At 41.7% G+C, this 27,999-nt stretch overlaps 1 protein-coding gene across 3 annotated transcripts in view; it reads left to right on the top strand.

Moving 5' to 3' along the window:
- Nucleotides 1-546: 546 nt before the first annotated feature.
- SYK (spleen associated tyrosine kinase) overlaps nucleotides 547-27,999 on the top strand; it is a 54,360-nt gene continuing 26,907 nt past the window's right edge. For 2 of the 3 annotated variants that reach the window (XM_040580307.1, XM_040580305.1), the window contains exons 1-3: nucleotides 547-853; nucleotides 18,928-19,374; nucleotides 22,194-22,354. In XM_040580307.1, the coding sequence (XP_040436241.1) occupies nucleotides 18,961-19,374; nucleotides 22,194-22,354 (575 nt within the window). In that variant the 5' untranslated portion in view covers nucleotides 547-853; nucleotides 18,928-18,960. Of the gene's footprint in view, nucleotides 854-18,922; nucleotides 19,375-22,193; nucleotides 22,355-27,999 lie in introns of all 3 variants that reach the window. The other variant, XM_040580306.1, reaches the window with a different exon arrangement.

Below are 27,999 nucleotides of genomic sequence, written 5' to 3'. Positions count from 1 at the left end.
CCTTTTGGCTGTTTGGGGGCATCTGTGGCGGGATTTAATTCCCTGTCACACCGTGTGCTGAGGAGGCCTTGGAGAGGGTCTTTCCTTCAGCTCAGTGTCTGGGCACAGTGGAGTCTCCTCCACACCTGGAACTGCTACAAAAGGGGTTTTGATTGAGATGGGGGGGGGGGGGGGGGGGAGTGTCGAGTGAAAAGTAACTGGGAGATACTGTGGTGTGGTAGGCCCCTGTGTTGCTCCAGAGGGAAACCCCCTAAAGGGTCGTTTTCTGCCCGAAGTATGAAGTACCGACAGACAGAACTTCCAGTAGACACCGAGAGCGCACATACTCCTGAAGCTTTCGAAGCCCACAGCCGACACATTTTGACCCCCCTTCCCAAGCGTCCACCTTACACGGCTGCCCGCGGGGCAACGCCGCTCGCACGGGGGACCCGCGGCAGGGCGCCAAGGACAGCCGCGCCGCACGGTCCCGAGCAGCCCCACGCCCCGGGGCCCGGCGGAGACGGGCCCTCCTCGCCGCCGGGAGAAGCGACACGGGAGGGGCCGCGGGCTGCGGCCGGGCGCCCTCCCGCCGCCCGAGGGACGGGTCGGGGGCGCGGTGGCTGCGCCCGCTGCGGAGGCGGGAGCGCGCCGACACCCCGTTGAGGAAGTGGCCGCCGCTGCGAGAGAAAACGAGGAAGCGGCGGCACCGGCGGGCGCTACGCGCGGGTCCCGCCCCGCTCCCGGCCGTACCCTGACCCGGCCCGGCCCGGGCGCCCGAGGGCCGACGCCCCCCCGGTTCCCTCCGGGCGGCAGCGGCAGGAGCCGCCGGGCGGCGAGAGGCAGCGGCGCGGTGCCGAGCGACCCGCGGGGAGCGGTGAGTAGCGGCGCTCGGCCGCCGGCACGGTGGCCCCGCCGACCGCTGGCCCGTCGCCACCGCCCCGTCCTCGGCCGCGCTGCGCCGGGCGGCGGCGGGGCCGGGGTCGGGCGGTGCGGGGCGGACGGCGGAACCCGCAGGGTCACCGGCGCTGCGGAGCGCTCGGCATCTCCAGAGGGAAGGGTGGAGAGGCGCGGGGCGGCGGGAGCGCCGTACGGAGCGGTGGCAGAGCGGCGGCGCGCGTGTCGCGGCGGGGCTCGCGTGTCGCGGCAGCAGCGCCAGGCTGGGAACGCACCCGCTTGAAAGCGAGCGTGAAACCGTCCCGTATTACAGTGTTTCTGAACATAAATACCACTGGCCCAGCGTCTGAGAAACTAAATCTGGAACTTAAATACTAAAATGCACATTTCGTTATGTCTTTATACATCATTGTCGTGGTCGCTTTTGAACAAAGCCAAGCGTACACAAAAGTGGAGCTTCTGTCTGAATGGTGCATAGTCTGTCAAGGATTTGATGCCTGTCAAAGTGTCTTTAAAAATATGTTTCTTGCTTATCAAACTTCCCTATTTTGTTTCCAAGAAAACAACTGTAGTGTGTTAACCAGAAGTGCTGAGACTAGTTGAACACTACGAGCCTGACGCCAGAGTCATTGCTTTTAATTTCATGTGTTCTGCCAGCATATTCAGTTTTCTTCTTCAGCGCTGTACTGCACAAGCCTTGTGTTGTAGTTGGCCGGATTAGTGTGAAGGGATGTTATTTTGGACAAAGGTAATCAATGCTTTTGTTAGGTGATACCGACTCCGGTAGAAGAGCGGCAAGTGGAGTCCCAGTCTGTCCACATTACATGATACATTGTAAAGTACTTCAATTTTAAAACAAAATAATTCCTTTTAAGGGAATTCACTGCTCGTAATTTATTTTTTTTTTTTTAATGTTCTTTTCTGTTAGGCTTCTTTCACGCTGTTGTTTTTTTCCCACAGAAGCTTTGATCCCCTGAGCCCTTGGGTTGAATCTGCAGCCTAATCCATGGGCACAGCCATCCGGTACTGAGCTAGTATCGGCTTGCAATGCTGTGTATTTTTGCAGTCTTGGAGGCCATAAACTATAGCAGCACAGAATATATTCAGGCAGTCCACTTAGAGGAACTGCGACTTCTTTTTTTTTTTTTTTTCTTCATCCCTCTGTTGAGCATTGAGTGATAAACAGACAAATAAGGAAGTTTGAATGTTCTTTATATTCTGACAGTTATCCTGTGGGGGAGAAAGATTATAGTGTGGTGAAAACAAAATAGTTTGAATTAAAGGTTTTGTAATCAGCTAGGATGCTAAAAAATGGCGGAAATAGGTAAAAGTAAGTAATTGCTTCCATCTTCACATTCAGTTGGGGTGAAGGCAAAATCCCAGAGAAATGTGGTTGAAGTGTTCTGGTTTTGTTTCTGTTAAAAAAAATATTAACGCTCTGTGTAAGCAAAGCTGAACTGTGCAGCTCACCCATTTGCATGTGATGCAAGAGCAGAATTTGAAGTCACAGGAAGACAAAAACTGAATTTATTTTTAGAAGCATCTAGTGGGTTATGTTGAGTGCAAAATAACATTTCTGAAGACCAATGATAAAATTATAAACCGGACTTGAGCACCTCTGAAGATACTGATGACAAAAAAAAAAAAAAAAAAGAAGAAGAAAAAAAAAGGTAGGGACTTTTCCTCAGTCTCCCATCCTTTCTTTTGGTTCTGTTGTGCCAGAGGCACTGGATGTGGGAGAGGTCACTTCTGAAATGTATATTGTATTCAGAGGTCATGGTCTCACAGTCATAACACTTTTTTGCAAATTACACTTCTTTTTTCCTTCCTAATGCTTTTCCAGTATGCAGTATTCAGCAGAAAGCAATGAGTCTGTAGTCATTGCTGGTTTGAATATCATGACTGTAAGAAATTGTGTTTGCATCTGAATCCACTGCAGAATACTGGGTAGTGTCATCCTTTTTCTAGGTTTATAGTGATCAGTGCCACAAGATCTGCTGTGTACACATTAGACAGGCTGTGCTAGGATCTGCTTTCAGTTGCGTGTCTTTAGCTCCAGAATAACATAGCTGAAAAGGGGAATTTGTTTGGGTTTATATCATAATTACAAAGAATGCAATCATAATTACAAGGAATACAATATCTTTTAATGTGAGTGATAATTTCAGGAAGAGAAGCTGTTTAAAATTACATCTTTCTTACATAAACACATGCTTAAGTCAGTTACTCTACTGGGGCGAGAGTACCATTCAAGGTACCTGTTTAAAAGCTGAAGATGGTCTTGCAGGCAACTGTGAGCATGGGTAGTATGGTTCAGTCGTAAGAATAAAAAATTCTCACTTTGCAAGGATTTGCAAGATCAGATTTTTTTTTTTTGTAATTTCAGAAAAAAAATAGCATTTAATACAGGGAGACAGTTTTGTATTCCAATTTAACAGTAGATTTGCTTGTATTTGACAAAGAAAATCTCAGGGGAAGAGGTGATGGTAGCTCACTTTGTCTCATCTGGCATTTCTAGAAACACTTTTACAGAGAAACATTCCTAATATTTGCACCACTTTACAAAGAAACATTATTAATTTCTGTAGTTTAGTTTAAGCCCTTTGATCACTCTGTGAGAAAAAGAAGCTGTGAGCTTTGCAAGATTTTTCCCTATTTTTGTATACAGTAGAAAATAGTACAACACACAATTACTAATATTTATTTTGGGCATAGTAAAAAATAATTTGAACACAAAGTTGTCGGTTAGTGTTTGCATTTTCCTCCTTTAAGGTTTCAGGATCAAGGCTGTATAGTTGATATAGCATTAAATTTCATGACACAGGGTAATGTAGAGGCATACAGCTAGGCAGAAGAAAACCTTCTGCCACTGACTTCTGCATTGTTTGTCAGAGTGAGTAATGGGAAAACATCAGCATTGCAAGTGCAAGAAGTGTGAAGGAGCTTGTATGCTCCTGCATCAAAAGAAATGATTCCAGCATTCCAGCATTTACTGTGGGTAAGAATAATTCATAAATATTCATAATGTTTGACAGAAAATATTACCTGCCTCAAAGAAATAAAATAAAAATTTGTAGTTTGTCTTTACATTGCAAAGTTAAAATTAGGTCAAAACTTCCTGTAGATACGATGACTAAATGGCCACTTCTTTAAACACGGTTGCTGTAAAAAGGAAAGAAAGGGAGAAAATACAGAGAAAACACAGGCAGGAAGTGTTAGAGTAGAATGTGTACTAAAGAAATGGGCATACATTTGCCTAAATATTTTAACATCATAATGTTTTTTTTAAAAGAGCACTTTTTTTTTTTTGAAGTACTTAAAAATCTTTATCGTAAGCAACAGATTCAGTAAAATGAGTAAAAGAACCAGGGTTCATCAGTTAATACATCAGCCACAGCCTACCCCTACCATCTGGGATAGTCTTTCTTTTGCTTCCCCGCTCCACCCCCCACCCCCCCCACCCCCCCAACTTGGAATAAAGTAATTATTAAGTGAGAAAAGGAGAAAAACTTAAAACTTTCTGAGACCGTGGAGTCTAGAACACATAGAAGCCAGAGTGTACTGTCTCTTAGCTAAAGCCAGTGTGACTGAGAGCGCCTGTGGGATGCTAGAGCTAAAATGCTAAGATGTGTGCTGCTGCTGACCACTGAGTGTGCAGTTTTGCTTTTACAAATTCTAGTGCCAATTTCAAAATTGGCTTTACAAATTTCAAAGGAACAAAGCTCAGTTTACAACAAAGTCTTACTGTTTTTTTAAAACTAGTTTTATTGATTTTTTGGTAGGGTTGCCTGAAAAGTGGATTACTTAATCTAGATTTGAAAACCGAGGCTAGAAACCGTCTGTAAAGGAAGGGTTTTTTCCTCCCAAACTCCTTTAAAATGAGAAAAACTTAAACTGAAAAATCCTTTTTGTCATTTTGTTTAGACAGAACACAGAAAAGGAAGCTAGTAAGTGTACTAAGCAGTTGTTCATGGATAAATTACTACTCTGGGAAACTCAGGCCAAATTTGATAACTTGAATCATGAAAGCAAGTTCAGTTTATGCAAAAAAAAACAAAACTAAGATTTTGAAAAGGTGAAAATCTCCAATATCTGAAATATGGGGAATGTAAGTAAAGGAAGTAGCATTAATGTGGTAATCTTTGACATAAGGTGTTAAATTTCACTACTGCATTTCAAAGAATACGTATGAATTCCACAGTATTTTGCTCAAAAGTTAGTAAAGCAAGCAGGATGCTTAAATAAGGATTATTTTTGTAAATCAGATAAATGGGATTAGCTATCTTTTGAACCAGTGAGCCATCTTGCAAGTTTCTGAGAACGATGACTTATTTAAAATGAGTATCAAGAGGCTGCTCTGAACCGTTCTGGTCATGCATGCAGCCGGAAACCCCAGAATCAAAGTGGGCATCAGCAGAGGCTCCAAGTAACTATTCTGTCCTCAGTTATGTGCAGTTGGTAAGAAATCTGCTGCCCCAGGTGAGCTGAATGGCTGCATGACAGTCTTCATCCAGTGGATATAACAAAGATCAGGCACTCCTATGCATAAGAAGCTCAGGAAAAAATCCAGTAAGGGACGAGTGAACTCAAACCCACTGGACATGTTTTCTGCAAAGGGTGCAGAGCTGCATTCACGTGGAAGCAGTGGTGTATTGAGGGAGTGATGTTGCTAGTGTGAAATCCTGTTGCCTCTGACTCACAAGTTTCATCAAATGTAGGCAGCTTGTTGATATCCTGGTGTAGCAACTATCTGTAGCAACAATTACCAATGGACAATTTAGCAATGTAACTGTTGATGCTATGCAAAGAACAGCACAACATGAGAAAGAAAAAAAAAAAAAAAAGCTATTTTTTTTTTTCCAGCCTGGCAGTTTGTCATGCAAGAGCTAGGGAAATTCTGCCTGTTGGCCCAGAACATGCTGAAGCCAGGTGCATCCTCTCTCTGCCCAGAGTGATAAACGGGCCTTATCAAGAATATTTCACTGGTCCAGGTGTTGCAAATAGGCTTCCTCTGCAGGAGGGGAGGAAAAGGGTCATGCCTCTCTCTGCATAGCATTTCTTGAACATTCTGATGCTTTACATGAGAGATGAGGTTAGAGTTAGTGTAAGTGGTCATTTGCTGGCTAAAAGGGGTTGCTGCTTGCTAAGACTATTTGATTCACTCTTTATGGCAGTGAGAAGTAAGCTTTAGCTGTGCTGCTTGTTCTGAGGGTATAGGGTGGTATGGGGAGAGGATGCAGACTCAATCTTTTCTGGACTGCTGATTCACTGATGTATTAATTGATATGAGGAGGTTTTTTGCTATGCAGTCTGCCTTTCTGATGTACATGTCCTCACCAAAGCTAGTCAGGAAGAGCTAACTATACTGCTGGAGGATAATATTTTTGGAGAGAAGTCTTCCTTTGATCTGGCTCCTAATTAACAAAACTATTATGCAGATTTTAGGGAACTAGTCCTTAATGTTGGCAGTCTGGCTGTATGAACTAGTATCACATCTTCCTTTCAAAAAAATAAAATAAAAATGCTTGTCCTTTCTTTCATACTTCTGTGGCTGTGAACTTTTTCTGAGTGTAACTACCAGTAAGAGATGAGCCATTGTCAGTTACAGTACCTCTGTAGCAGAACATTAACCCTGCTATATCCTCCTACCAGGAGCTTTTCAAAGAAAGAAGTAACATGCCAGAGTTTTTATAGACTCTAGAAAATGGCACTGAGAACTCTCGATCAGTTTTGTAGAAACTTGCCTGTTCTAGAAGTACAAAAATAAAATTATTTTTGTTCCTGCAATAACTTCTCTGCTTTATGTAAAGGAGGGTACTGTAGACTACTTGAGATTGACAGGTAATCTTGGTCTGAAAGGGGAACCTGCCTAATATTGCCACTCCAGCTCACAATGAGGCCAGTCCATTGAGGCATCCATCCACTAACGAGTTTTAGTGATCCTGGAGACAGAGCAATCAATACATTTCAGAGAAATTAATGACGTCTAATGGGATCCAAATAGTCTTGATTTGTTGTTCACTTAACAATATGCAATTGCTGACATTCATGGATGAAAACCTGAGGTTGTTATCTACAGTTGTAGTGTCCAGACCAGGAACTAAGTAGAGACAGACAAAGCTGCAGAAAGAAGGGAAGTTCATACCTTTGTAATAGCTTTGGAAATGTCATCCTGCAACAACTAAACAACTAGTTTAAAATAAAAAGAAAAGTTAAAAGAAAGATACTTATTTGAACCAAAAAGGCAAGCAAGTCTTTTGAGTCTGCCCGCTAGTAAAACCAGAGTGGTGTTTATCCTGAATTTTGAATGAAACATTTATTTTAGTCCTGTGATGGCTTTCAAACTTTGATACTGCTGCAATAATGTTCAGTTTCTGCTGGGATATCTTTTATTTTCAAGCTGGAGCTATTACTTTTCTTTCATCTTTTGTTTGATAGTAGTGACTTCTAGAACTGATAGTGCTTTAGTTCTGAGAGATGTCTCGTTTACCAGAGATTTTGCTAAAAATCTCACAAGGAATGAACAACAAAGTTATGGATTGTGCATCTGTCCACACTTTGGGCCTGATCTTTCTAGATCTTTCTCAGTTCTCATGGTAATAAAAATCCACAGTATCCAACTGTGGTAGTCAGGGCTGCATTTTTTTTTTTTTTTTTTTTTTTTTTTTTTGTGTTTGGAAATTGGGCAGATGTTCCAGGTTTTGCTTTCCTGGAAAAGAACATTTTGGTTCAACTTTGGTGTTGGTATGTCATTCTGGTAGATCTCCTTCTTCTGTCAACTTCTTTCTGAGGTGTGAAAAACAATTGACAGTAATGAACCTTGAGAAAAAGATTTTGGGCATTTTTTTGTGAAAGTTTAGTGATAGTTTGGTGTCTTTTTTTTACTGAGCTATCTTGTCCATAAGCATTTTGTTATAACTATGTCTGTAAAGTCTTCTGTAAAAATAAGATTATATCCCACCTGGAAACAGGCTGTACTGGTATGCTTAAAGTCATTGTATCTTTGAACCTGAAAATATCCAGGCTACTGGGTAGGCAGTTCCATCTATTTTTAGTGATTGTCTTTGCAGGTAGGCTGATAGTGGTTTAGGTTTGGTCTTCACATGTTTTCACTGACTTTCATAGTCGAGTCTCTGCAGTACATAGAAGAGTTTTACTTTTTACTGTATTTCTGGAAAGGCACTAAACTTGGAATAAAACCAGGGAGAAATGTTATGTAACTCAGCTCGGTAATTCCTGAAGTGTTCAGAGGTAGCTGTGGGCTCCTTGAGAAAGACTTCTGTATGTGCACCCCAACCCAAAATTTTTTATTTTTTTTTTTTTAGTCTGCATTAGGAAGAATCAGTTATCTCTGTACTCGATTGTCACTGCAGAGCCCATAGCTGATGTTGAAGGTCTGTCTCTGCTCAAAGAACTTGGTTCACACCTTGTCACAGTGGGAAAATGGGAGAATAGGGATGGGTCTGCCTGGAATAACTTGAGTGCTTTCCTTCAGATGCTCGCCTGTCCACAGTGCTTCCACTGTTTTGTACGGTAGGTACTGATTGCAGTACAGCACTTTCCCAAAAAGGCAGCAGACTTCCACAGAAACAATGCCATCTGTTTTAAGACAGAAATGTTTGCTTTGACAAGAGACATCTTTAGCCAGGGGCAATAGTTGCATATGTGACAGTATAAGAGTTGCCTGGAAAAGAAGGCAAGGCAGGGACTAGTAGAGGGTGAGGATGTGGAAGGAAGTGTTGATACTACTGTGTTGGTGTAATCTCTTTTTTTTTCTCCCTGTTTTTCTTAAAAAATGTGAAAGTCATAGGGTTGCTACTCCCAGGGAAAGAATAACTCTAATCCATAAATGCCTGGCTTTTTTTTTTTGGCTTTTTTTTTTCTTTTCACCCCTACCCCCAGTAGCCCTCTAAGCTTTTCAGAAGCTCAAAGCAGAAGAACCTTTTTAGTGGAAAACTATGACATGTGAAAAGATTGCCAAAGGCAGGAGAGTCCCAAAAGGAAGGTGTTGTGGGAAACAATAGATTCCTAGCATCAGTGAAGAATGTTTTTTTTAGTGCTCAGTACTCCTCCATGATCTCAGTACAGAAACTTATATAAGAAACCACTGAATAACATGAACACCGTGGTGTTTTTTCTAAGCATCTGTTTGCCTTATAATAGTCAGTAATAGTATTGCCAGGTAAAGTAGTATTTCCTCTGGAAATATTTCAATAGCTAGAGTGCCTTCAGCAGTCTGATGATATCAGAATATCAGATGCAATTTAAGTAAGAGCATTTCTAGCACATTTCAGTGAAGATAAAAACATATGTCTAATTGTCTTCGGAACAGATAAAAATTACTCTGGGAACCAAATCCCAAGAACAATATTTCTGAAATAATTTTTTTTTTAAGCTAATAATAATTTCAGGTGTGCTTGTGATTTTGGGTTTTTTCCCAGTTCTTTGGATGAATAACTCTTTGATACAAGAGGGGAGATAAAAAAAATAAAGGGTTTAGGTTCCCTAAATCTAGTAGTTGAAGCACCAATACTACTTGTTCAGCAGGCATTTTTTAGTTCTAACATGGCCAAAATTCTGATGATTTACATGAACAAGGGCAACCATAGTTTTGTCTTAAGCTGAGAAAGGTGCTAGCAAGGCCACAAACTTTCAGAATCATGAGAACACACAAAACCTGCAAGAGATTAGACAACTCCACAGGCGTTGCAGTGTTAATAGGTCTGGGCTGTGAACTCCCCATCAGAATATCTTCTGATCCCAAAGTACCACATTCCCTATTTGTACCCAGACAGGCCTTAATTAAGCTACAGTTGTGTTAAAGTACTCATCAGCATACCCTAGCAGGAACATTCTAGTTATCCTAAAAGCAGTGCAAGAAATAAGAAATATCTAAAAGAAAATGCTTCTGAAACTGGACTGCTGCAAAGTAAAATATGGAACCTGGCACCCAAGACAGGTATGCCTGATAAAAGTGCTAAGGAGAGAGAGGTTAATGTTGAAGAAATAGTAAAAAAACAATTTGCTTAAAAACTAACAGATATGCTTTGTGTATCCATCAGCACTGGCCAGGAGTGTGTGTGGAACAACCGGTGAGCCTTTGGAGATGAAATAAGGCATGTCTTAGAGTGAAGTACTGGGAAAAAACAGTGCAGCATAATGCCTGGATCATCAGTAGAAGGATGCAGAGATCAGAGATGGCCATTTGATGATCGCGTGAGGAAAACTTCTCATGAAGTGGGAGGAAACACATGGAGAAGGAGGCCCAAGCATGAGTGATGGAAAGGTTGTGGTAGGCTGTAAATTGGTTAGAGGTGCAGTAGGTGAAGGCTGAGACATTCTGCCTTAGGCATCAGTATACAGCCAGGGCACTTCCCTGAGGAAGAAACGTGTTGGTGATCCCCTGTGTAATACCTTTCCCTTTAAGACAGGACTACACACTTCCCTTTCAGTATGATGAACAGGACATTGTTTGGAGATGTCACTGTCTACAAAAGTTGTAAAAATCATGAGTGCTACCAGTTGAATTAAGTAAGATTGAATTAAGTAAGATTTCAGATTCTTTCAGTAGGTCGGAAAGTTCACCGTAGTGTCCCAATCAAAATCTAGTTTGTTGGAATGACTTGAGAAAATGGTATTCTGCTTCATTTCCTTCCCTAATGACTTACTTTTAAACATATACTATGTTCTTCCTTTATTTCTGCATACTTTTCTCATAAAAATTCCTCTCCTAAAGTCTGGATAGAAATTAAATCTTCATGTTTATTCAGGAAGCTAAAGAAGACATTTAAAGGCAATCTGATGAATCAAATTAAGACCACCATTCAGGTGATTTTAAAGGTTATTTTAAAGGTGAAGAAATTAGAATAGAGAAAGTGCTTAAATCCATTTTGTTTGTTCAATTACTATAAAATTCTAAATATCTGTTTTATATGTGAGACAATAGCTACAGTTTTATAATAACTCGATGGTAATTATATCAGATTTTACATCAGCTCAGAGTATACCAATTAGATTGTACTAAATCTGGAAAGTACCAGAATATTTACATGAATACTACATGAAGTCACTGTCAAATTTATAGGTCTAATTCTGTGCATGCTGAACTCCTTTCAGCTTTTAGCTGTGTTACACAAGGTGAATATGTAGAAAATAATCTTAAAATGAAAAATTGTGGTGCTATTCACATTAGCACACCTGATTCCAAGAGTTCTAATCATCAGGAATTTTAGGGAAAAAATGCATATTCAGATTGTTCTAATTTTTTTTTTCCTGTTTATGACCAGAGAAGTGTTGAAGTCACAAGTTGTGTGCGTATTTTCAGAATTCTGTGCTGTGCAGTGAGCCTTTCTTATGCCTTTTGCATGCAAAAGACACTTGCTCTAAAATTTTCTTTACTTTCATACATTGCTCAGAGACTACTACTTTGAAAAACAAGAGAAAGGGAAAAAATAGTTGTTCGAATAAAGAGCTTATGTTGACCACGGTTTCACCACTACCTGCGTTTTGATCTTTCGCCACACTTCAGTCCTTTTACTTATTAAATAGTTGGACAAGTAAACTAATCGATCAGCTGCCCTTAGGTCTTCTTCCACATTCCTGTTTCATCTTTGAAGGAAGATTCATACTCCTGTTTACAATTTCTTCTGTTAGTCAAGATCAGTACCTCAGTAACACTATGCTCACTTTTGAGCATATGAAACCTTTCAATAAAACAATTATTCTACCTTTATCCTTGTCTAAATATAAGAGATGAAAGAGGAGCTAGCTAAGGGTAGCAGTATGATCAGCATAGATTCTTTCCAGGTGACTTTTCCCAAGTTTTTCGCCTCTGTTTTGTAAGAATGTTACACTTCCCTGCATGCATAAAATGTGTGAGATACTAAACTTTTGAATTATGTCTGGAATACTCACTGTCTGCAACACTGATGAGGAAGCTACCTGAGGGGAAGTGTGTACCTAATTTTCCTATGCATTTGCATAGGTTTTTTTCCTTTCATGTAAGATAACCATGACATTTGATTGCATTTGTAGCTTCCTTAAAAGTCAAATTTAATGGCTATGGGGAGAGTTGCACTTTAGACTTTATTTTACTGTTACACTCAAGTGCCTGTCTCAGGTAACCAGCCACACTTCCTCCAGCCATCTCAAGGGTAAAGCCTTACATTCAGCCCTTTGGGGACCTAATCGCCATCTTACAGCCTCACATTTGTCACTGTGCTGACTTGACAAGCTGAGCGTTATTTGTCCCCTGGAGGAATTGAGAGAAGGAGAAAAGTGTGACTCCAAATACATTTTCTTCTACTCTGTTATTGATTCTAGAAGGGTATAAAACTCCTGAAAGGAAAGCAAGATTTTGAAAGTCCAACCAAAGAGAACAGCCATCTCAAACTCAGAAATTCTTCCAAAATAGAGTTGTTTTTAACCATCATCTAATGTTCTACAGGTATATTAACTCCTTGCGTATTGATGGGACACTACATCAGTCTGACCATATCCTAATGTTGCTGCGTACTGAATATTCATATATTAGATGTGGTGGAGAAACCTTGTCCGAAATCCATCAACATTAACCTGTTTTTCAAAAGTAAATCAACTCTATGTTGTCTGAAACTTTTATAAATAAATTATGTGTGAAATCTAAGAGATCATAAGGATCCTGCTGCTGTTCTTCCAGTGATAACTGAGATACATTGTCCATATTTTATAAACTTTTTATAGCATGGACTTTCTCATCTGTATAAATTCAAGCTCCAAATGAGTCTTCAACAAATACCAGTGAAACGGAGTGAACGCTGTATCTCAAGATCATTATTTAGGACAATAGAACATTTGCCCGTACTCTGGGTCTTGGAAATAGACATGTAGCATGCCTAAGAGACTGTCTTCTTGGTTACCATCAGATAGATGCTTAGAGAAGCCAGAATCCAGAGACCACGTTTATGTTGTTCTCATTACAATGATATGTGAGTAACTCTAATTTAGGGCACAGGAAGCATGACTAAACATACAAAGTGTTACTTTTTCTCCCACATTTTGCCCCAACTGAGAACCACACAGCACATGTTGATAGGCTTCTAGGAGCTGGAGTGACTGTACTTTTATGTGTTTACCTTTTAAGAGGTCAGTTTGTAGGTATGACATGCCAAGTCAAAGAAATCAGTCTTGCACCGGAAAACTCCTTTTTACTGCTCTTTCATTCACAGTGTTGGTTAAAGCTTCTACCAGGAAAGCTTTAATCTCCTTATAGAGAGGTCTGTTGTGCCAAAAGTGCATTATTGGCCACAGTCTTCATCTCAGAAAAAAAGTCTTTATGATTCCCTTAGCTCAGAGCATCAAGCACCATAAAGAGGAGATGTATTTTGATGCTTTGTTGTGTCTGAATTTTACAAAAGAATGATGACTTCTTGAACAAATGTTCTGGGCAATTCAGGGGATATCGTAGGCAATTTGATTCTGCAGCTATGCAAGTTGCTGCAGCCAAGTAGCATCTCTGCTGGAATGAAGTCTTTTCACAAACTGGAGGTAGTGGTGTGTATTGCCCATGGCTGCTGCTAGCAGAGGTCATACTGTCAATAAGGAATCCAAGATGTCTAAATACAGACCAGTCACAGACACCTACTTCTTACTGGTCAAGACTTTACCATATGTATCATTCGTTCAGAATGTTTTTATCTGCCCATCTGTGCCATTGTCCTGCTGGGGACCAGAGTCTGCTTTGGCTTTTGTGGTATTTCTTGGGCTTGAGAGAATTCTGAATTTGTTGTGAACTGCTAGATAACATTTAAACTATTTTTGCCTGTTTTTCTAAAGAAAAGGGCTCATTCAGTCACCATCCTGTCATGCTCTCCCTGACAGCTTTTTAAGTTTGGCCTAACTTCTCGGAGGAGACGGTCTGATGGATAGTCTTATCAATCATTTACAGGAATGAATAAATAAATGTGCCCAAAGGAGAACAAGCCAGCACAGCACCTCCACTGCATGAAAGCATGAGCTCAAAATGTGCCCATTTTTCTAAGCCTGCAATCTAAATATGTAGCTGCAGCGTGTGTTTCCCTGATACCCAGTAGTTAATGTACAAGGAGGAAGCTGAGGGTACTTGAGTTGGCGCTTATGAGAATTTTGGAAGATGGAGCAAGTGTAAGTCTAAAAGGAGGAGTCTGGGTTATTGCTTGAAGGCTGTAGTGTATGAATTCATAGGAAGCCAGGCCTTGTTCATGAAACAATTTGCTGTTTTAAGGAGAGCCCTGCACACTGTTCGTTAGTTGGAGTTCAAGATGAAAAGAAAAAGGGGATTGAAAGGAAAAATAGTTTTTCCTTTTCTGCAAGATTCTAGACAGAGCCTTCTCCCAAAAATTGGGTCTGATGGAGCAGTGCAACTTATCAGCAAAGAATGGTTGAACCACTTGGCCAAGGTGTCTACCCCTGTGCTGACATGGAGCTGAGTAACTGCGCCTTGCACATTTGCCAACAGGGCTGTTACTTTTTCAGGATGAAGGAGTTTGGTTTTATGTCAAAGAGTGTGAAGAAGAGGACAGAACTCAATCTTTCTTTAAATAACTATACAGATTTCATCTCAATGGCTTTCACAGCAGTCAATATCTTTGGGGAATATTAATTAAACCCTTTTAAAAAATCTCTTATTTCTATTTCTTTGCCACATTTAAATACAACTTTAACTACTTAAAACTAGGTCACTCAATAAGAAGCAAAAAGCCCTTAAAAGAAAGGTCTTTAGCAGCAGTTAAATTTATGTATTTTATTTCAGCAGCACTATACTTGTGTGCAGAGATGGCATTTCTGAGTGCCTTGTTTTAGTTAAGTTCTGACTCAAACCCACAAACTCTAATTGCATTAACAAAGCTAACTATTGAATCTAGGCATAATATCCATAACTTGTCTGGTAGAAAAGAATGTATAAAGACTAAATTTGTCAAAACTTTCACTTGCAGAGTTAACGTGACTGTCCAGGATAACAGATTACTTCCTTCTAGCATAAGATGTGTCGTAATGGGCTTTAAAGGAAATTGAAGAACTGTGTGTAGAAGTGCAGCCAGTAGATAGTAGGAGAGTACAGGCCAACACCATGACATCTTAACAGGTCAAACAGTTGAGGGTCATTAAAATTCAAGCTCCAGCAAGAAGTAACAAGGACCAGTTCCAGTCACACAGTCTGAATGATGAACATGCAGGTAAGGAGCCTCCAGCAACATGCTATATCTCAGTTCTGACTGGACAGATTCCAGCTTCACCCTTACTGCCGTGTCAATCCACAGGTGACCCCAGGGTGTGTGAATATACTTGAACTATTTTCAAATCTAATAGTTTGATAACAACAGCACTGCCAGAACAGCAGCATGAAGCTTTGCACTGTCTAGTTTTTTGAGCATTTAGTCAGATTTCCAGGTCAACATTTAAACCCCAATGAATGTCCTGTCACACCACCTTCTCTGCTTTCTGTATCTGAGATGAGTAGTTCAGTTTAACTTGGTATGCCTGTACATGCTTCCCCTTTGGACAGTGCTTTGGAACATCATTTAGAAAAGAGTGGAGAAATTTTTACTCGGAGGTGTTGGTCTATTGCTATGCATACTTACCACTTCTGTTTTGTGTATGTTCTGTGACTTCTTAATGAGCAGATACGAGTTTTTCAGCATTTATATTAATACTCGTAAATATGCTGAATTGACAACAGTGGAACAACCTGGTGTTACAGACTATACAAAAAGCATGCCACCAAAGAGAACTCCTGTCTGGGCAACTCATTCTGAAGAGTGTATAGTGAATACTGAGACTAAACAATGCTCTGAGGAGTACCCTGATATGAAATACATTAATATCAAAATGAATTTTAATTTCAGTAGCCATCTTGGGATCTTTTGTAGCCAGGGAATGTGAGTTTCCCCTCCCACGTCCCCACACTCCCACTTTTATGTCATTTGTCCTTTTTAGATATGAAGGTCCTAATATTTTTTTTTCAAGACTGCTGAAATTAAAGGTATGGAGAAAAGGAACTTCCATGAAAATAAGTTCCCACAGGTAGAGTGTGGTGGCATTTTTCTGTTGGAATTTTGTTCACTGCAACATTACTGAGGTGTTTTGAACAGGTACTGCAGTGTAGTACCATTTTTGGTATGAGAATTGTATGAAATTATTTTGGCCTTTTCTCCAAATTAGCTGTACAGTGCCAGTAAAAAGCCAGCATGGATCATTCATCCATCCATGCATCCAGTATGTTTGTGTCCAGGCTAACCTACCTACCAATATGTCAATGGAAACCTTCTGCAGTCTTAGGATTAACATTTGGCAGCTGTGATGTTGTGTTCCAGCTACCTCTGCTGTTGAGGACATCAAAGATTCATATAGAATAGAAATTATAGCGATTGTTCTTTTGTTCTTTTCTTATGGAAAACCTATCAGCAAATCTGTTTTTCTGCATGCGTTGTGACAGTGAGATTGAAGACTTGGAGCCCGCCTTCAAGGAACACTTTGCCAGAGGTGGGAAGATGTGCATTCATCTCCTAACCAGCAGTATCTGTGGTGCAGAGTGGAATAAAATGAATGACACGGTGACATGGGGTGTCTGAGGGAAACAAGTAAGCAGGAATGAAGAAAACTGGAACTAGGGCAAAGCCTCCATGTTTGTAATGACTTTCAGATTAATAGAATCATAGAAACACTGAGGTTGGAAAGACCCTCAAGATCATTGAGTCCAACCATAATCCTAACACTGCCAAGTCCACCATGAAACTACGTCCCTAAGTGCCATGTGTACAGGTCTTTTAAATACCTCCAGGGATGGTGACTTGTTTACAAGCCTGTTCCAGTGCTTGGTAACCTTTTGGTGAAGAAGTTTTTCCTGATGTCTGATCTAAACCTACCCTGGCACAACTTGAGGCCATTTCCTCTCATCTTATCACACCTGGGAAGAGACTGACTTCTGCCCTGTCTGTGGCAGCTGGCTCATGCCACCATACCTTATAGCAGAGCTGCTCTCCCCTATGGCTTCCTCAGCACCTGATGCCATGTCCTGCTAAGAGAGATGTGCAAAGTGCTGGAGTGTGTCTGGTGCTAGGAGTAGAAAAACCAAGGAAGCCCCAAAAGGCTGTGGGAGAGGGGAGGGAAGAGCTTCCCAAGGGCTTTCCTTGCAGGCTGGAAAGCAGTAGCCACAGCCCTGGGTCAGGACAGAGATGCGGGGCTGTGCCAGGCTGTGCCTCTATTTGTGCACCCCCTTGGGATGGAGAGCAGGACTGAAGGCATTGATCTCCTTCACACTCCCCAGTGCTCAAGCCAGGATGGGCAGGGAGAATTGGATGGGCCCTGTTGAGCTGTTGGGGAGCCCTGGGGGAAGAGCTGATACACCCAAAACCCTGAGCCCCCATGCTTTCCCCCCCAGACACCACCAGAGTAGCACAGGGTACCTGCAGGGGGTGGTCAGGGAAGACAGAGGAACTTAGTGGGAGTCTTCACCACTGCTGATGTCCCTGGCACCCTCCTCACACCCACAGTCCTGGGACAGGTGCCAAGGGGATCCACAGCGCTGTGCAGCCAGGCAGAGGGGAGAGGAGTGCTGGAAGGGGCTGCCTTTGCACAGTGTCCAGAGCTGCTTTTTTCCCCCATGCCAAAACAGGTAGAACAAACTGACAGTCCTGCTGGAGCCTGCATGCCTTGTGTGTGCGCCCACGTGAGCCCTGGGCAAAATGTGCAGGGACAGAGCCTGCAGGTGCTGAAAAGCAATGAGGTCAGGAGCTGTCACAGCTGTTCCCCAGTGACATTACAGGGCTGTCTGGGGCTGCCCCGAATGGCTGCCCAGCCAGGAAGGCAGATGCCCCAAAGGGGGAAAGCCTGCTCCGCATGATGTTTCCTTTTGCTGAACTTCATTAAATTCCTATCAGCCCAGTTCTTCAGATTTTCCAGGTCCCTTTGAATGGCATCACAACCCTACGGTGTTTCAGCCACTACTCCATATTTCTAATCTGTGAATTTGCTGAGTGTGCCATTGTCTACCCCCTTAATGAAGGTCTTAAACAATATTGGCCCCAGTACTGACCCCGAGTTAACTAGCCTCCAACTGGACCTTGTACTATTGATTACAGTTCTCTGACCCTGCATTATGTTACTGAAATAATGTATTTTGTTTAAGGAAAGCTGCATTTGTCTTCATCTGTTGAAGTCAAAATTGTCATTTTACATAGTGGTTTATGCAGAATCAGTGCTTGGTGATGACTTACTGATGAAGACTGCCTTCTTCCTCTTCAGTTACAGCTTTCTTTTACAATTAATAAACAGAAGATATATTACTGGATTAGTATGTGATCTTAAACCTTCTATTACAAACCAGATGAGTAATAAATAACATGCTGCACACAGCTCCATTTTGTAGGGCTGCACTAGCTCTGCAGCTTTGATATCTCCCTTCTTTGAGAAGGGAGCAGACTAGAAGATCTGCGCAACACTGCCTGACTGTGTCTTGACTGCTTTTCCATACTGTGTGAGCCTTGTTCATTTAACTTGTCTGTTCCTTCCTGCCACACCTCCTTTCTTCACATATTACAGACCAGTACAGGTATTTCTCTTCTGTTTCTTGACTCAAGCACAAGACACAGCAGATCAGCTATGGTCCGCTGATGGGCCAAATCTGAACTAAGCAGTGTGCACACCACAGCTCTGCCTGTCTGCAGTGGCCAGGGAAGGTGTCAGCCTGAAGCACTGTGTGCCAAAAGGCCCTGCATTAAGATGCTCATTCCTCAGTTGCAGTTTTGCACTATGGACCGTCCCTTTTTACATGGTATTCCATAAAGTCCTCTCTACCTGTGCTCATATAACTTGGTTGTACGCTTTAGCCATCTGCACGTTGTTACTATACAAACAGGGAAAAACTTTCTATTGGGGTTTAGGAAGACAACTTCTAACAAGACAACAAAAATGTGATCTTCCTCCCAAAGCCTTTCAAAAAATCTGTTACCGACGTGCCATGTGTGAATTGCCATGTTACTGGTTTATCCTTTATTTTCAACTGATGCTCATGTCTCTGTCTTTGTTTTTCAAGTACAGGATAGTAAATTTGCTACTTGGAAAAGAGAAAACATGGCTTCCAACACTACGAACCCTGCTAACCATTTGCCGTACTTCTTTGGGAATATTACACGTGAAGAAGCCGAGGAGTATCTGATGCAAGGAGGCATGAGTGATGGACTATACTTGCTCCGCCAAAGTCGAAATTACCTGGGAGGCTTTGCCTTATCCTTGGCCCATGGAAGGAAGGTTCATCATTACACAATTGAGAGGGAGCTGAGTGGCTCATATGCTATTGCAGGAGGCAAGTCGCACGCCAGTCCTGCTGAACTCGTTAACTATCACTCAGAGGAAGCAGATGGCCTTATCTGTCTCCTGAGAAAACCTTTCAGCAGACCACCAGGCGTTCAACCCAAAACTGGACCCTTTGAAGATTTGAAAGAGAATCTCATCAGAGAGTATGTCAAGCAAACTTGGAATTTGCAGGTAAATCCAGGCTGATTTTGCCATAAAGTGGTCTTTTGAGTTTGGGGAGAAAAAGAGATTGCCGCGTTTGTTTCCAGCTATTGCTGCTGTTATGTAGTATGTTTTCATAATGGAATCACAGCTGTTTGAGTTTTGAACACTGGGTGGTTTACCCCAAATACATGCAGTAACTTGGCCATAAGTGTAGTTTTCCCAGCATTTTACAAAGCTTAGGACTTTTATGATGTCTTAGGCTAGCATAGCCTTATGTGCCACTGCACTCACCTTTGTCATCAGATTCCCACATGCACCAAAAATTAATAGAGGTAAAGAAGAAAGTAAAGAAATGGTTTGTTTGGTTCTCACGTGGAGAACAGGAGAGGTGCCTGAGGACTGGAGGAAAGCCGGTGTCACTCCAGTTTCAAAAAGGGCAAGGAGGACCCAGGAGACTACAGGCTGGTCATCCTCACCTCCATCCCTGAAAAGGTGAAGGAACAGGCTCATCCTGGAGGTCATCTTTAAGCATGTGGAGGAAAAGAATGTTGTCAGGAGTAGTCTATGTGGATTCATTGAGGGGAAATCATACCTGATCAATCTAACAGCTTTCTGTGGTGGAATGACTGGCTGAGTAGATGAGGGGAGAATGGTGGATGTTGTCTACCTTGACCTCAGCAAGGCTTTTGACACTCACATAAGATCCTCCCAGGTAAGCTCAGGCCATGTGGGTTGGATGAGCGGACAGTGAGGTGGATTCAGAGCTGGCTGGATGGCAGAGCTCAGAGGGCTGTGACCAGCAGCACAGTCCAGCTGGAGGCCTGTAGCTGTGGTGTTCCACAGGGGTCAGCACTGGGTCTAGTTCAGAATGACCTGGATGAAGGGACAGAGCACACCCTCAGCAAGTTTGCTGATGACACGAAACTGGGAGGAATGGTTGATACACCAGCAGGCTGCGCTGCCATTCAGCAGGACCTGAACAGACCAGAGAGCTGGGTGGAGAGGAATCTCATGAAGTTCAATAAAGGCAAATGTAAAGTCCTGCACCTAGGGATGAACAACCCCATGCATCAGTACAGGTGTTGACCTGCTGAAAGCCAGCTCTGCAGAGAAGGACCTGGAAGTCCTGGTGGACAGCAAGTTGCCCATGAGCCAGCAGTGTGACCCTGTGGGCAAGGACAGTGGGGTCCTGGGGTGCATTTTAGGAATAGTGTGGCCAGCAGGTTGAGGGAGGTGATCCTGCCCCTCTACTCTGCCCTGGTGAGGCCACATCTGGAGTGCTGTGTCCAGTGCTGGGCTCCCCAGTTCAAGAGAAACAGGGAACTACTGGAGAGGGTCCATTGGAGGGCTACAAAGATGATGAGGGGACTGGAGCATCTCCCTGATGAGGAAAGGCTGAGAGAGCTGGACCTGTGTAGCCTGGAGAAGACTGAGAAGGGATCTTATCAATAGTAGTGCCCAATATTGATATGATATGGTATGACAGTGCCCAGTATGATACTACTTATCAGTCAGCAGTGCCCACTGACAGGACAAGGGTCAACGGGCACAACTGAAATACAGGAAATTACATCTGAATATGAGGAAAAATGTATTTTATTTTGAGGGTGGCAGAGCACTGGACCAGGCTGCCCAGAGAGGTTGTGGAATCTCCTCTAGACATATTCAAAACCTGTCTGGATGCAATTCTCTGCAGCCTGCTCTAGGTAAAACTTCTTTAACAGGGGATTAGAGTAGATGATCTCCAGAGGCCCCTCCAAACCCTGACCATCCTGTGATTCTGTGATTGCTTCTGATTCTGAATTTTTATGTATTGTTGTTCAGACAGGCATGACGACATGGTGACTTGTTTAATCTCCTCCCCTATTAGCTGGCCTTGTTTCTATGATGCTTATTTAGATTATGTCCAAAACAGAACTTGGTTTCTTGCAGAGCACTACCTGTATTCCTTTGGTACTGCATGTGTCAGGCAAGAATGAGGGAGACAGGCTGCATTTTTTCCTTAGAATGACTGTGAAGAAGCCAGTCTTAACATGGAAACACTAGTAGCAGGCTGCAACAGGTATGCTGTTTCACCTTGGGAAGCCATGAGTTACCATTGTGAACTCATGGATTTATGCTAGTTTTTTCATCCTTTTTGGAACTGGCAAGTAACCCAATGTGTTCTGCTCTGTAAAATATGTGGAGCAATGCTGAAACTGGAAAAGGCTGAAACTTATACTACATTTGCTACAAGTGCTGAGGCTTACAGGTTTTTCTGATGAGCCTGAGCCCAATCTAGAAAGAAGTTCATGAACTCAAAACTAGGGGGTTTTGCTCACAGATTCTGGACCAAATTTAGAAGCGGTAGAGAAGTGTGTAGGTTATACCAGAATGTTAACATAGTTTACTCTAAAATTGGGACTGTCCTGTCTGCTTTGGGGAAATTTGCATTAAAGTCTTTAACACAGACATGCTGCAACAATGCAAAGCATGTTCAGTTTATTTCAGTAAACTGCCATGAGATATGTAATATGGACATATGTTATGACATCTAAGAGTGACACTAAGTGTATTTACCTATGTCTTATTAGCATAAAAATATGATGCAATTTTCAGTAGAAATACTGATTTATTAAAGGTTTAATTTATTGATTATTTTTGCTTCTGTTTCTCCAAGGTTAAGGAAGAATACCAATTTTGTGGTGTTTGGATTATCATAAGTTAGTCTCTGTTTTAATATCTTTATAGTGACTAGGTCTTCTCTTCACGTACAACACATATGTGCTGATATTGGGAGTCTACCTGTCATGTTTTTATTATGGAAGACAGTTTGATTGTCCATCTGTGTTTTTACCATTCTGTAGGGGCATGCTCTTGAACAAGCTATCATTAGTCAAAAGCCTCAGCTGGAGAAGCTGATTGCCACAACAGCCCATGAGAAGATGCCGTGGTTCCATGGGAGGATCTCTCGGGAAGAATCAGAACACCGTATCCTCATTGGGTCAAGAAACAATGGAAAATTTCTGTGAGTTTTCTGCGAGAAAAAATACTACTTTTTTCTGTAGTATTGCTGTTTGCCACCAATGTTACTACACAGTTCCCTTGAATGAATCTCAAATGAAATATGACCTAAAATGTCATGCATTCACAGTGAAGCAGCACAGTGCAGCATGATACACATGACATAATCATTCCAGTACTAAGCATGTGTCTCCAAGATTAGGTTTCCACTTCACTGGAGGTGGGAAACTATAGCAAAGGCATGCATCATTGGTTTTTAGTCAAATACTAGGTTTAATTCTGAAGGGGGCATCAGAGAAACTCAATACCAAGAAAAAATCATTGAACTTTATTTTGTGTGATAAGCAGTACTAAGTGACTGTGGTAGGTTAATGATGGCTCACCACGATGCTGTCACACTCCCCCTCCTCAACAGGACAGGGGGAGAAAACAGGCTGGAAAAGCTTGTGGGTCAAGATGAAGATGGGGAGATCCTGTGCCACTAACCCTCATGAGCAAAACAGACTCCTCTTGGGGAAAAGTAATTTAATTTATTGTCAATTAAAATTGAGTTGGACAGAAAGAAACAAAGATAGAAACATCAAAACCCTCACTTGCAGCTCATTCCCCCACACCCCCGATTTTCACACACTCAGCTTCACTCCTTCACACTCAACTTCCCTCCCCACCAAGCAGTGTGAGGGAGGTTGGGAGTGGGAATAGGGCCTTGTGTGAGCCCATAACAGCTTCTCTCTGTCACTCCCTCCATGCTGTTCCCTGCTGCAACATGGGCTCAACACAGGAAATATCCTTCAGGAAGCATCCACCTGCTTGGAGGGCTGCATTGTGAACACCTGCTGCACCGTGGCCTCTCTCACAGACTGCAGGGGACTCTCTGCACCAGCAGCTGGAGGTCCTCATTCCACACCTCATCCTCTGCCCTTGGTGTTTGCACCACTGCTTCTCTTTCGTGTTTGGCTTTTTTCCTCTCTGTTCTGCCCTTTCTTAAGGATGTTTTCACAGAGCTGGATGTGCCACATACTCGGCTGAGTGGCACTGCAGTGGCCTGCAGGAGTGTCCATTTGGGCCAGCTGGAACCACCTGTGACCAGCCCAGGGCAGGTCCTGACCTCCTCACAGAGCCTCTGCAGCCCTGCTGCCAAAGCCTGGCCACCAGCACCTGATAGACTGATATGCTGTTTTACTAAAGTGGTAACAGTACAAAGAAACTGCTAACAGTTAACAACTGTTGGGATCTGTAACTGTCAGCGTTCCAGGCGGCAGTGATGGTGCTTTCCTTTGCAACAGAAGGAATTGCTTTTACATTGGTATTGCCATTCATGTCTGCCCTGCCTGCATTTGCTTGACCTCATGATCTTTTGTTTTCTGAGTGCAAATGTGTCATTTGGTATAGTGACTAACAGCCAACATCTCATGAGTATTAGACAGTTGAAATCTTCTAACAAAAGTTTTTCTTTTGGAAATTTCTCAGTTGAAAAAAGCAGTGTTTTCACCAAGCCATTTGCTATGCCCGACTTCCCTCCCCCACTCCGCCCCCCCCCCCCCCCCCCCCCCCCAAATGGAAGGATAACTTGGAGCTGTATAATTCCTGAGAGAAATTTCATCGCCTACCTACCTACGCTACTTCAGCACTCAACTACCTTTCGTGTTTTTAAAGCTAGTCCAAAGTAAAGCCCCAGGAGCGAGTGCAGAATGGACATGCTTCTGCAGCACTAACTCTTTCACTTTACTAATTTACTGTATTGTGCCACACTAGTTGCTAATGTGGGTGCAACCATCAAATGTTTCCATGTTTCAATCTTAATCGTCAGGAACCGGTAATTCCTCTAAATGTTCATTTACAGTTGAGTTAATTTCTGTCAGGTCTACAAATGCTTTGAGTGTACTGACATCTCATAATCTTGAAAACTCTTTCCTTCCCTCCTTGATTTTTTTTGTGTTTCACAGTCACCCTCACCCAAGTTGCCATGCATCTTCACATTTTCAGCCTCATACTCCCTGTTTCTTGGGATCACACTTAGAGGGTAATTTACCCTGTTCCTTTTGTTTCCATTTGTAACAAAAAAAGTTATGCATTTGTTACAAATTTTGTTACATTTTTTACCAAAAAAAATGTTACAAATTTTTGTGGAACCAAAGATTCTCCCTATCGTAGATCATTTTTCCTGAATGTGTCTTCCTATAGCACAGAAGTTTCATCAATTTGATGTACACAGTCACTGTTGTAGATCAGCAGCACAGCATTATCACACCACCCTTCCTTTTCATTGCCCTGTGATTTTGATAGTTTTCCTACTTTTTAAACATAGGGGCAAGTGGAGCTGTAATCTGAAACAAAATAACAACCCTTTCTTTTAATAACTTTTGTTTCTAAAAATGCTGCTTTCTGCTGAGTCATTATGTTAGTTATGTATTAAAACTCGCAACTTTTGCAGTTTACTTTTAGCACTTCTTGGTTTCTATGTGGTCAAAGGTTTCTCTTTTGGGGGGAAAAAAGGAAGATAATTTTTCTTCAAAGAAATGGACCCCTTATCTAACAGGGATGGGCTTTGGAGTGATTTAGCACACCTGACATTTTCAGCCTCTGTTGCAGACCCTGGTCTCTTTTTAATCTTCTGCACGCATTCCTACAGCTTTAAATAAAAGTACTTCCCCAGCATTTTCCTGTTTCCCCTCGAGATGGTCTAGGAGGCATTTCTGGTGCTGTTTGCAGTGACATGCTCCTTGAGCTGCGGAGGGAGCAGACAGACCTTCTCCTGTGGGACTGGTTATGTCAGTGGGTGCATATCTTACGTAGTTCTGCTGGAACTCTGGTGGCTGCTTTCACATCAGTTAGATAAACCCATAGAGGGGAAAATGTTAACTTTAAGGCTCTGTTTAAAACATGACAGGTGCCACCGGAGCTTAAAGAATATGAAAATATGACTGATAGTCATAGTTGAACTTGGGTCCCTCTTATTGAGGACAACACTGTTTACTTCTGCGTCTGTAGGGTTCTTTCAGACGCATCAATTGTTCTTGCATGGACTGCCTATCTGGCAGGTTTAGAGTTCAATAACCACTCAGCTGCTGTTTACTCTTATGCCCCCAGGGAAGAACAAGGTGAGATCTTCATCTGCCCCCTAATTCAGCAGCCAGAGCAGCAAGACAAGTAGTGTTGTGTTCATTTGTATCAGAAATCAGTTAATTCCAGAGCTCTTCCAGTTCTCAGATCGAGGCTTATGGTAAATAACAAAAGAACTGTCTGCTTCAGAGAAGTTTTCTATTTTCTGCAGTGGTTTGCCTAACATGGGCTTGCTCAGCAGCTGTTGAGAAATAAACTACTCATTTGTTAGCTAACTGAACAGTAGCAGCAAAATTGTTGAGTGCTAGAGAGGTGCGTTGTTTTACATTTCAGGCAACCACTTGTTGAGGTAGGAACTGGAGCCTGGGAACATAGAGGGAAGCTAGATTTTCAATGAGATGAAGTATTCCAAGATAATTCAACAAGTCCACAAGCAAGTGCTGGTATATGACAAAAATAATTTTGTTTATTATGAAAATAATAATAAATTTTAGAAGGCTAGAGTATTTCCATATATTCTTTTACATTCTAAAATGTCATTGCACCAGAAATCTGCTGTGTGGCCTACCTATATTGAAACAAAATCCAGTACAGTGGCTTCTGTGAGAACACACCCAAAGCCTAGATTTCTTTAGTGCTGCTTTGCAGCACTACAAGATTATCAAATCTAATTTTTTAAATATAATAATTATGGAAATAAAGCTTCCTGGTCACAGTTCAAGGTGTCATGGATAGCATCAGAAATATAACACTGCAACTCATCCATGCTGCTGGAAAAGTTCTGAGCTAACTGTGGGTGTTTTGCTAGGGAATTTTCAAAGGTCGTCTTAAAGTTTTTGTCGTGACTGGTAAGTTAGTGAAACAAGTGTATATATGGGTGCTATAAAGGTTGTTTTCAAAGCAGAGTATAGAAACAATGTCATCAAATGACATGAAATGTAAAGCAGTGCCCACCTTTTCTGGGAAGAATGCTCATGAAAGATTGCCACTCTAGCCACAAAATTTTGGGAAAAAACTATGGTGGTTGAATAGAAGGAAAATCTGGTATCTCTAAAATGATCTGAAGAGCATCTGAAAATAGAGAACTTTATTTACATTTCAAGCCACTGTGAGCTTCATTAAGGCTACTTTGCATGCTGTGTAGGATGCTGGTTCTTACCAGACATAATTTTTCATTAGACTTTGCCTGGTAGGGAGTATAAAAGCTGAATATTATGATCAATATTATACAGGTATAATAGATAATATTATCAATATTATTAGTACAGTTAACATGATAATAATATTTGCATTCATAATATATAATAATATAATTGATAATATTGTTAATATTATCTATGTGAGTGCATGCATGTGTAGATCAGTCAGAAAATAAATAAACGATATGCTAACAGTGACAAAGCAGCAGTATAAGAAATGTTAAGGTTTTTTTCATTTTCACATAAGAAACAACTCTGGTAAGTGTGTGATAGCTCTTGGCACATCTTGGTTTGTCATTGGTAATGACCACTTCATTTATATAAACAAGTGATCTTGCATATGTGTTAAGAACAGGAAATTCTGAAGATGAAGGGACGTAATAGAGCTACTGTTAAACTTCGAAATTCAACATTAAGGAAATTGTGAGTAAGGGCATTGCATAAGTAGCAGTTTAGTCTCTATAAACCCTTTGTATGGGTTCATAGCTGTATGTAGTTCACATAAAATGTGAACAGTTGTGTAAATGTAAAGTGAAAAATAACTTCATTATCATAAGAATGTCTTCAATATGCAGTGAGATATACTAAAGAGGACAAAACTAGTTTAGACTATTAGAATGACTCACAGCACTACTCATCATGGCATCTCATGACTTCTGGAGACTTAAACTGTCTCTTATATGTCCCTATAGTTAGCACGAGCAACACCATTTCAAAATAACGAGTTTTGAAGTGAAGCTGTCCATAAAAGTTTTCTTGTCTTCTATCTAACCAAAAATGTATGTTTCCAATGTATATAGCTGTCTATATTTACATTCATTTTACTGTTTTTCTGTAGGAATTTACCACTACTGGAGTGCATACTGAGCTAGATGATTTACCTGACCTTGTATTCTTTAAATAAATCTATTGGTATTATGTTTGTATCCATAAATGAAACTGGACATTGTTGACATCAGACAAGGTGAAAACAATCCTACTAAACATGACCTTAATTCAGGGATGTTAATTAATTATTAAGTTCCTCTTCAAAGTGCCAAGCAGTTGCTAGGCTTAGATGACCATAAAAAAATTCCAAGGTAAATGTTAAAATACAGACACTGAGTCATGTTTCTGGAGGTGCTGTTTTCCCCCCCACAGCCACCCGGATGATGCCTACAGCTCTTTGGGACAGCTGTTACTGATTTTCAGTTAGGTACATAGTTAAGTGCCACTCACAGACCACTGCAGCAGCGCTGTGGCTTCTCAAGTCCAGCTCTACACTGTGTGCTTCATCAGTCAGAGGTGTGAAGAACAGATGCAATCCCTGACAGAGACAGCTGTACTGACAAGATCCCCTGTTGCGGGTGCAGTTATACAGCAGAGCTATTTGTAAAGGTTTTGGTGG

The sequence above is a fragment of the Falco naumanni genome, chromosome Z (assembly GCF_017639655.2).
Source record: "Falco naumanni isolate bFalNau1 chromosome Z, bFalNau1.pat, whole genome shotgun sequence".
NCBI classification, from domain to species: Eukaryota; Metazoa; Chordata; class Aves; order Falconiformes; family Falconidae; genus Falco; species Falco naumanni.
Note: the sequence above shows the minus strand (reverse complement) of the source record. Positions and strands in the feature narration are given on the sequence as shown.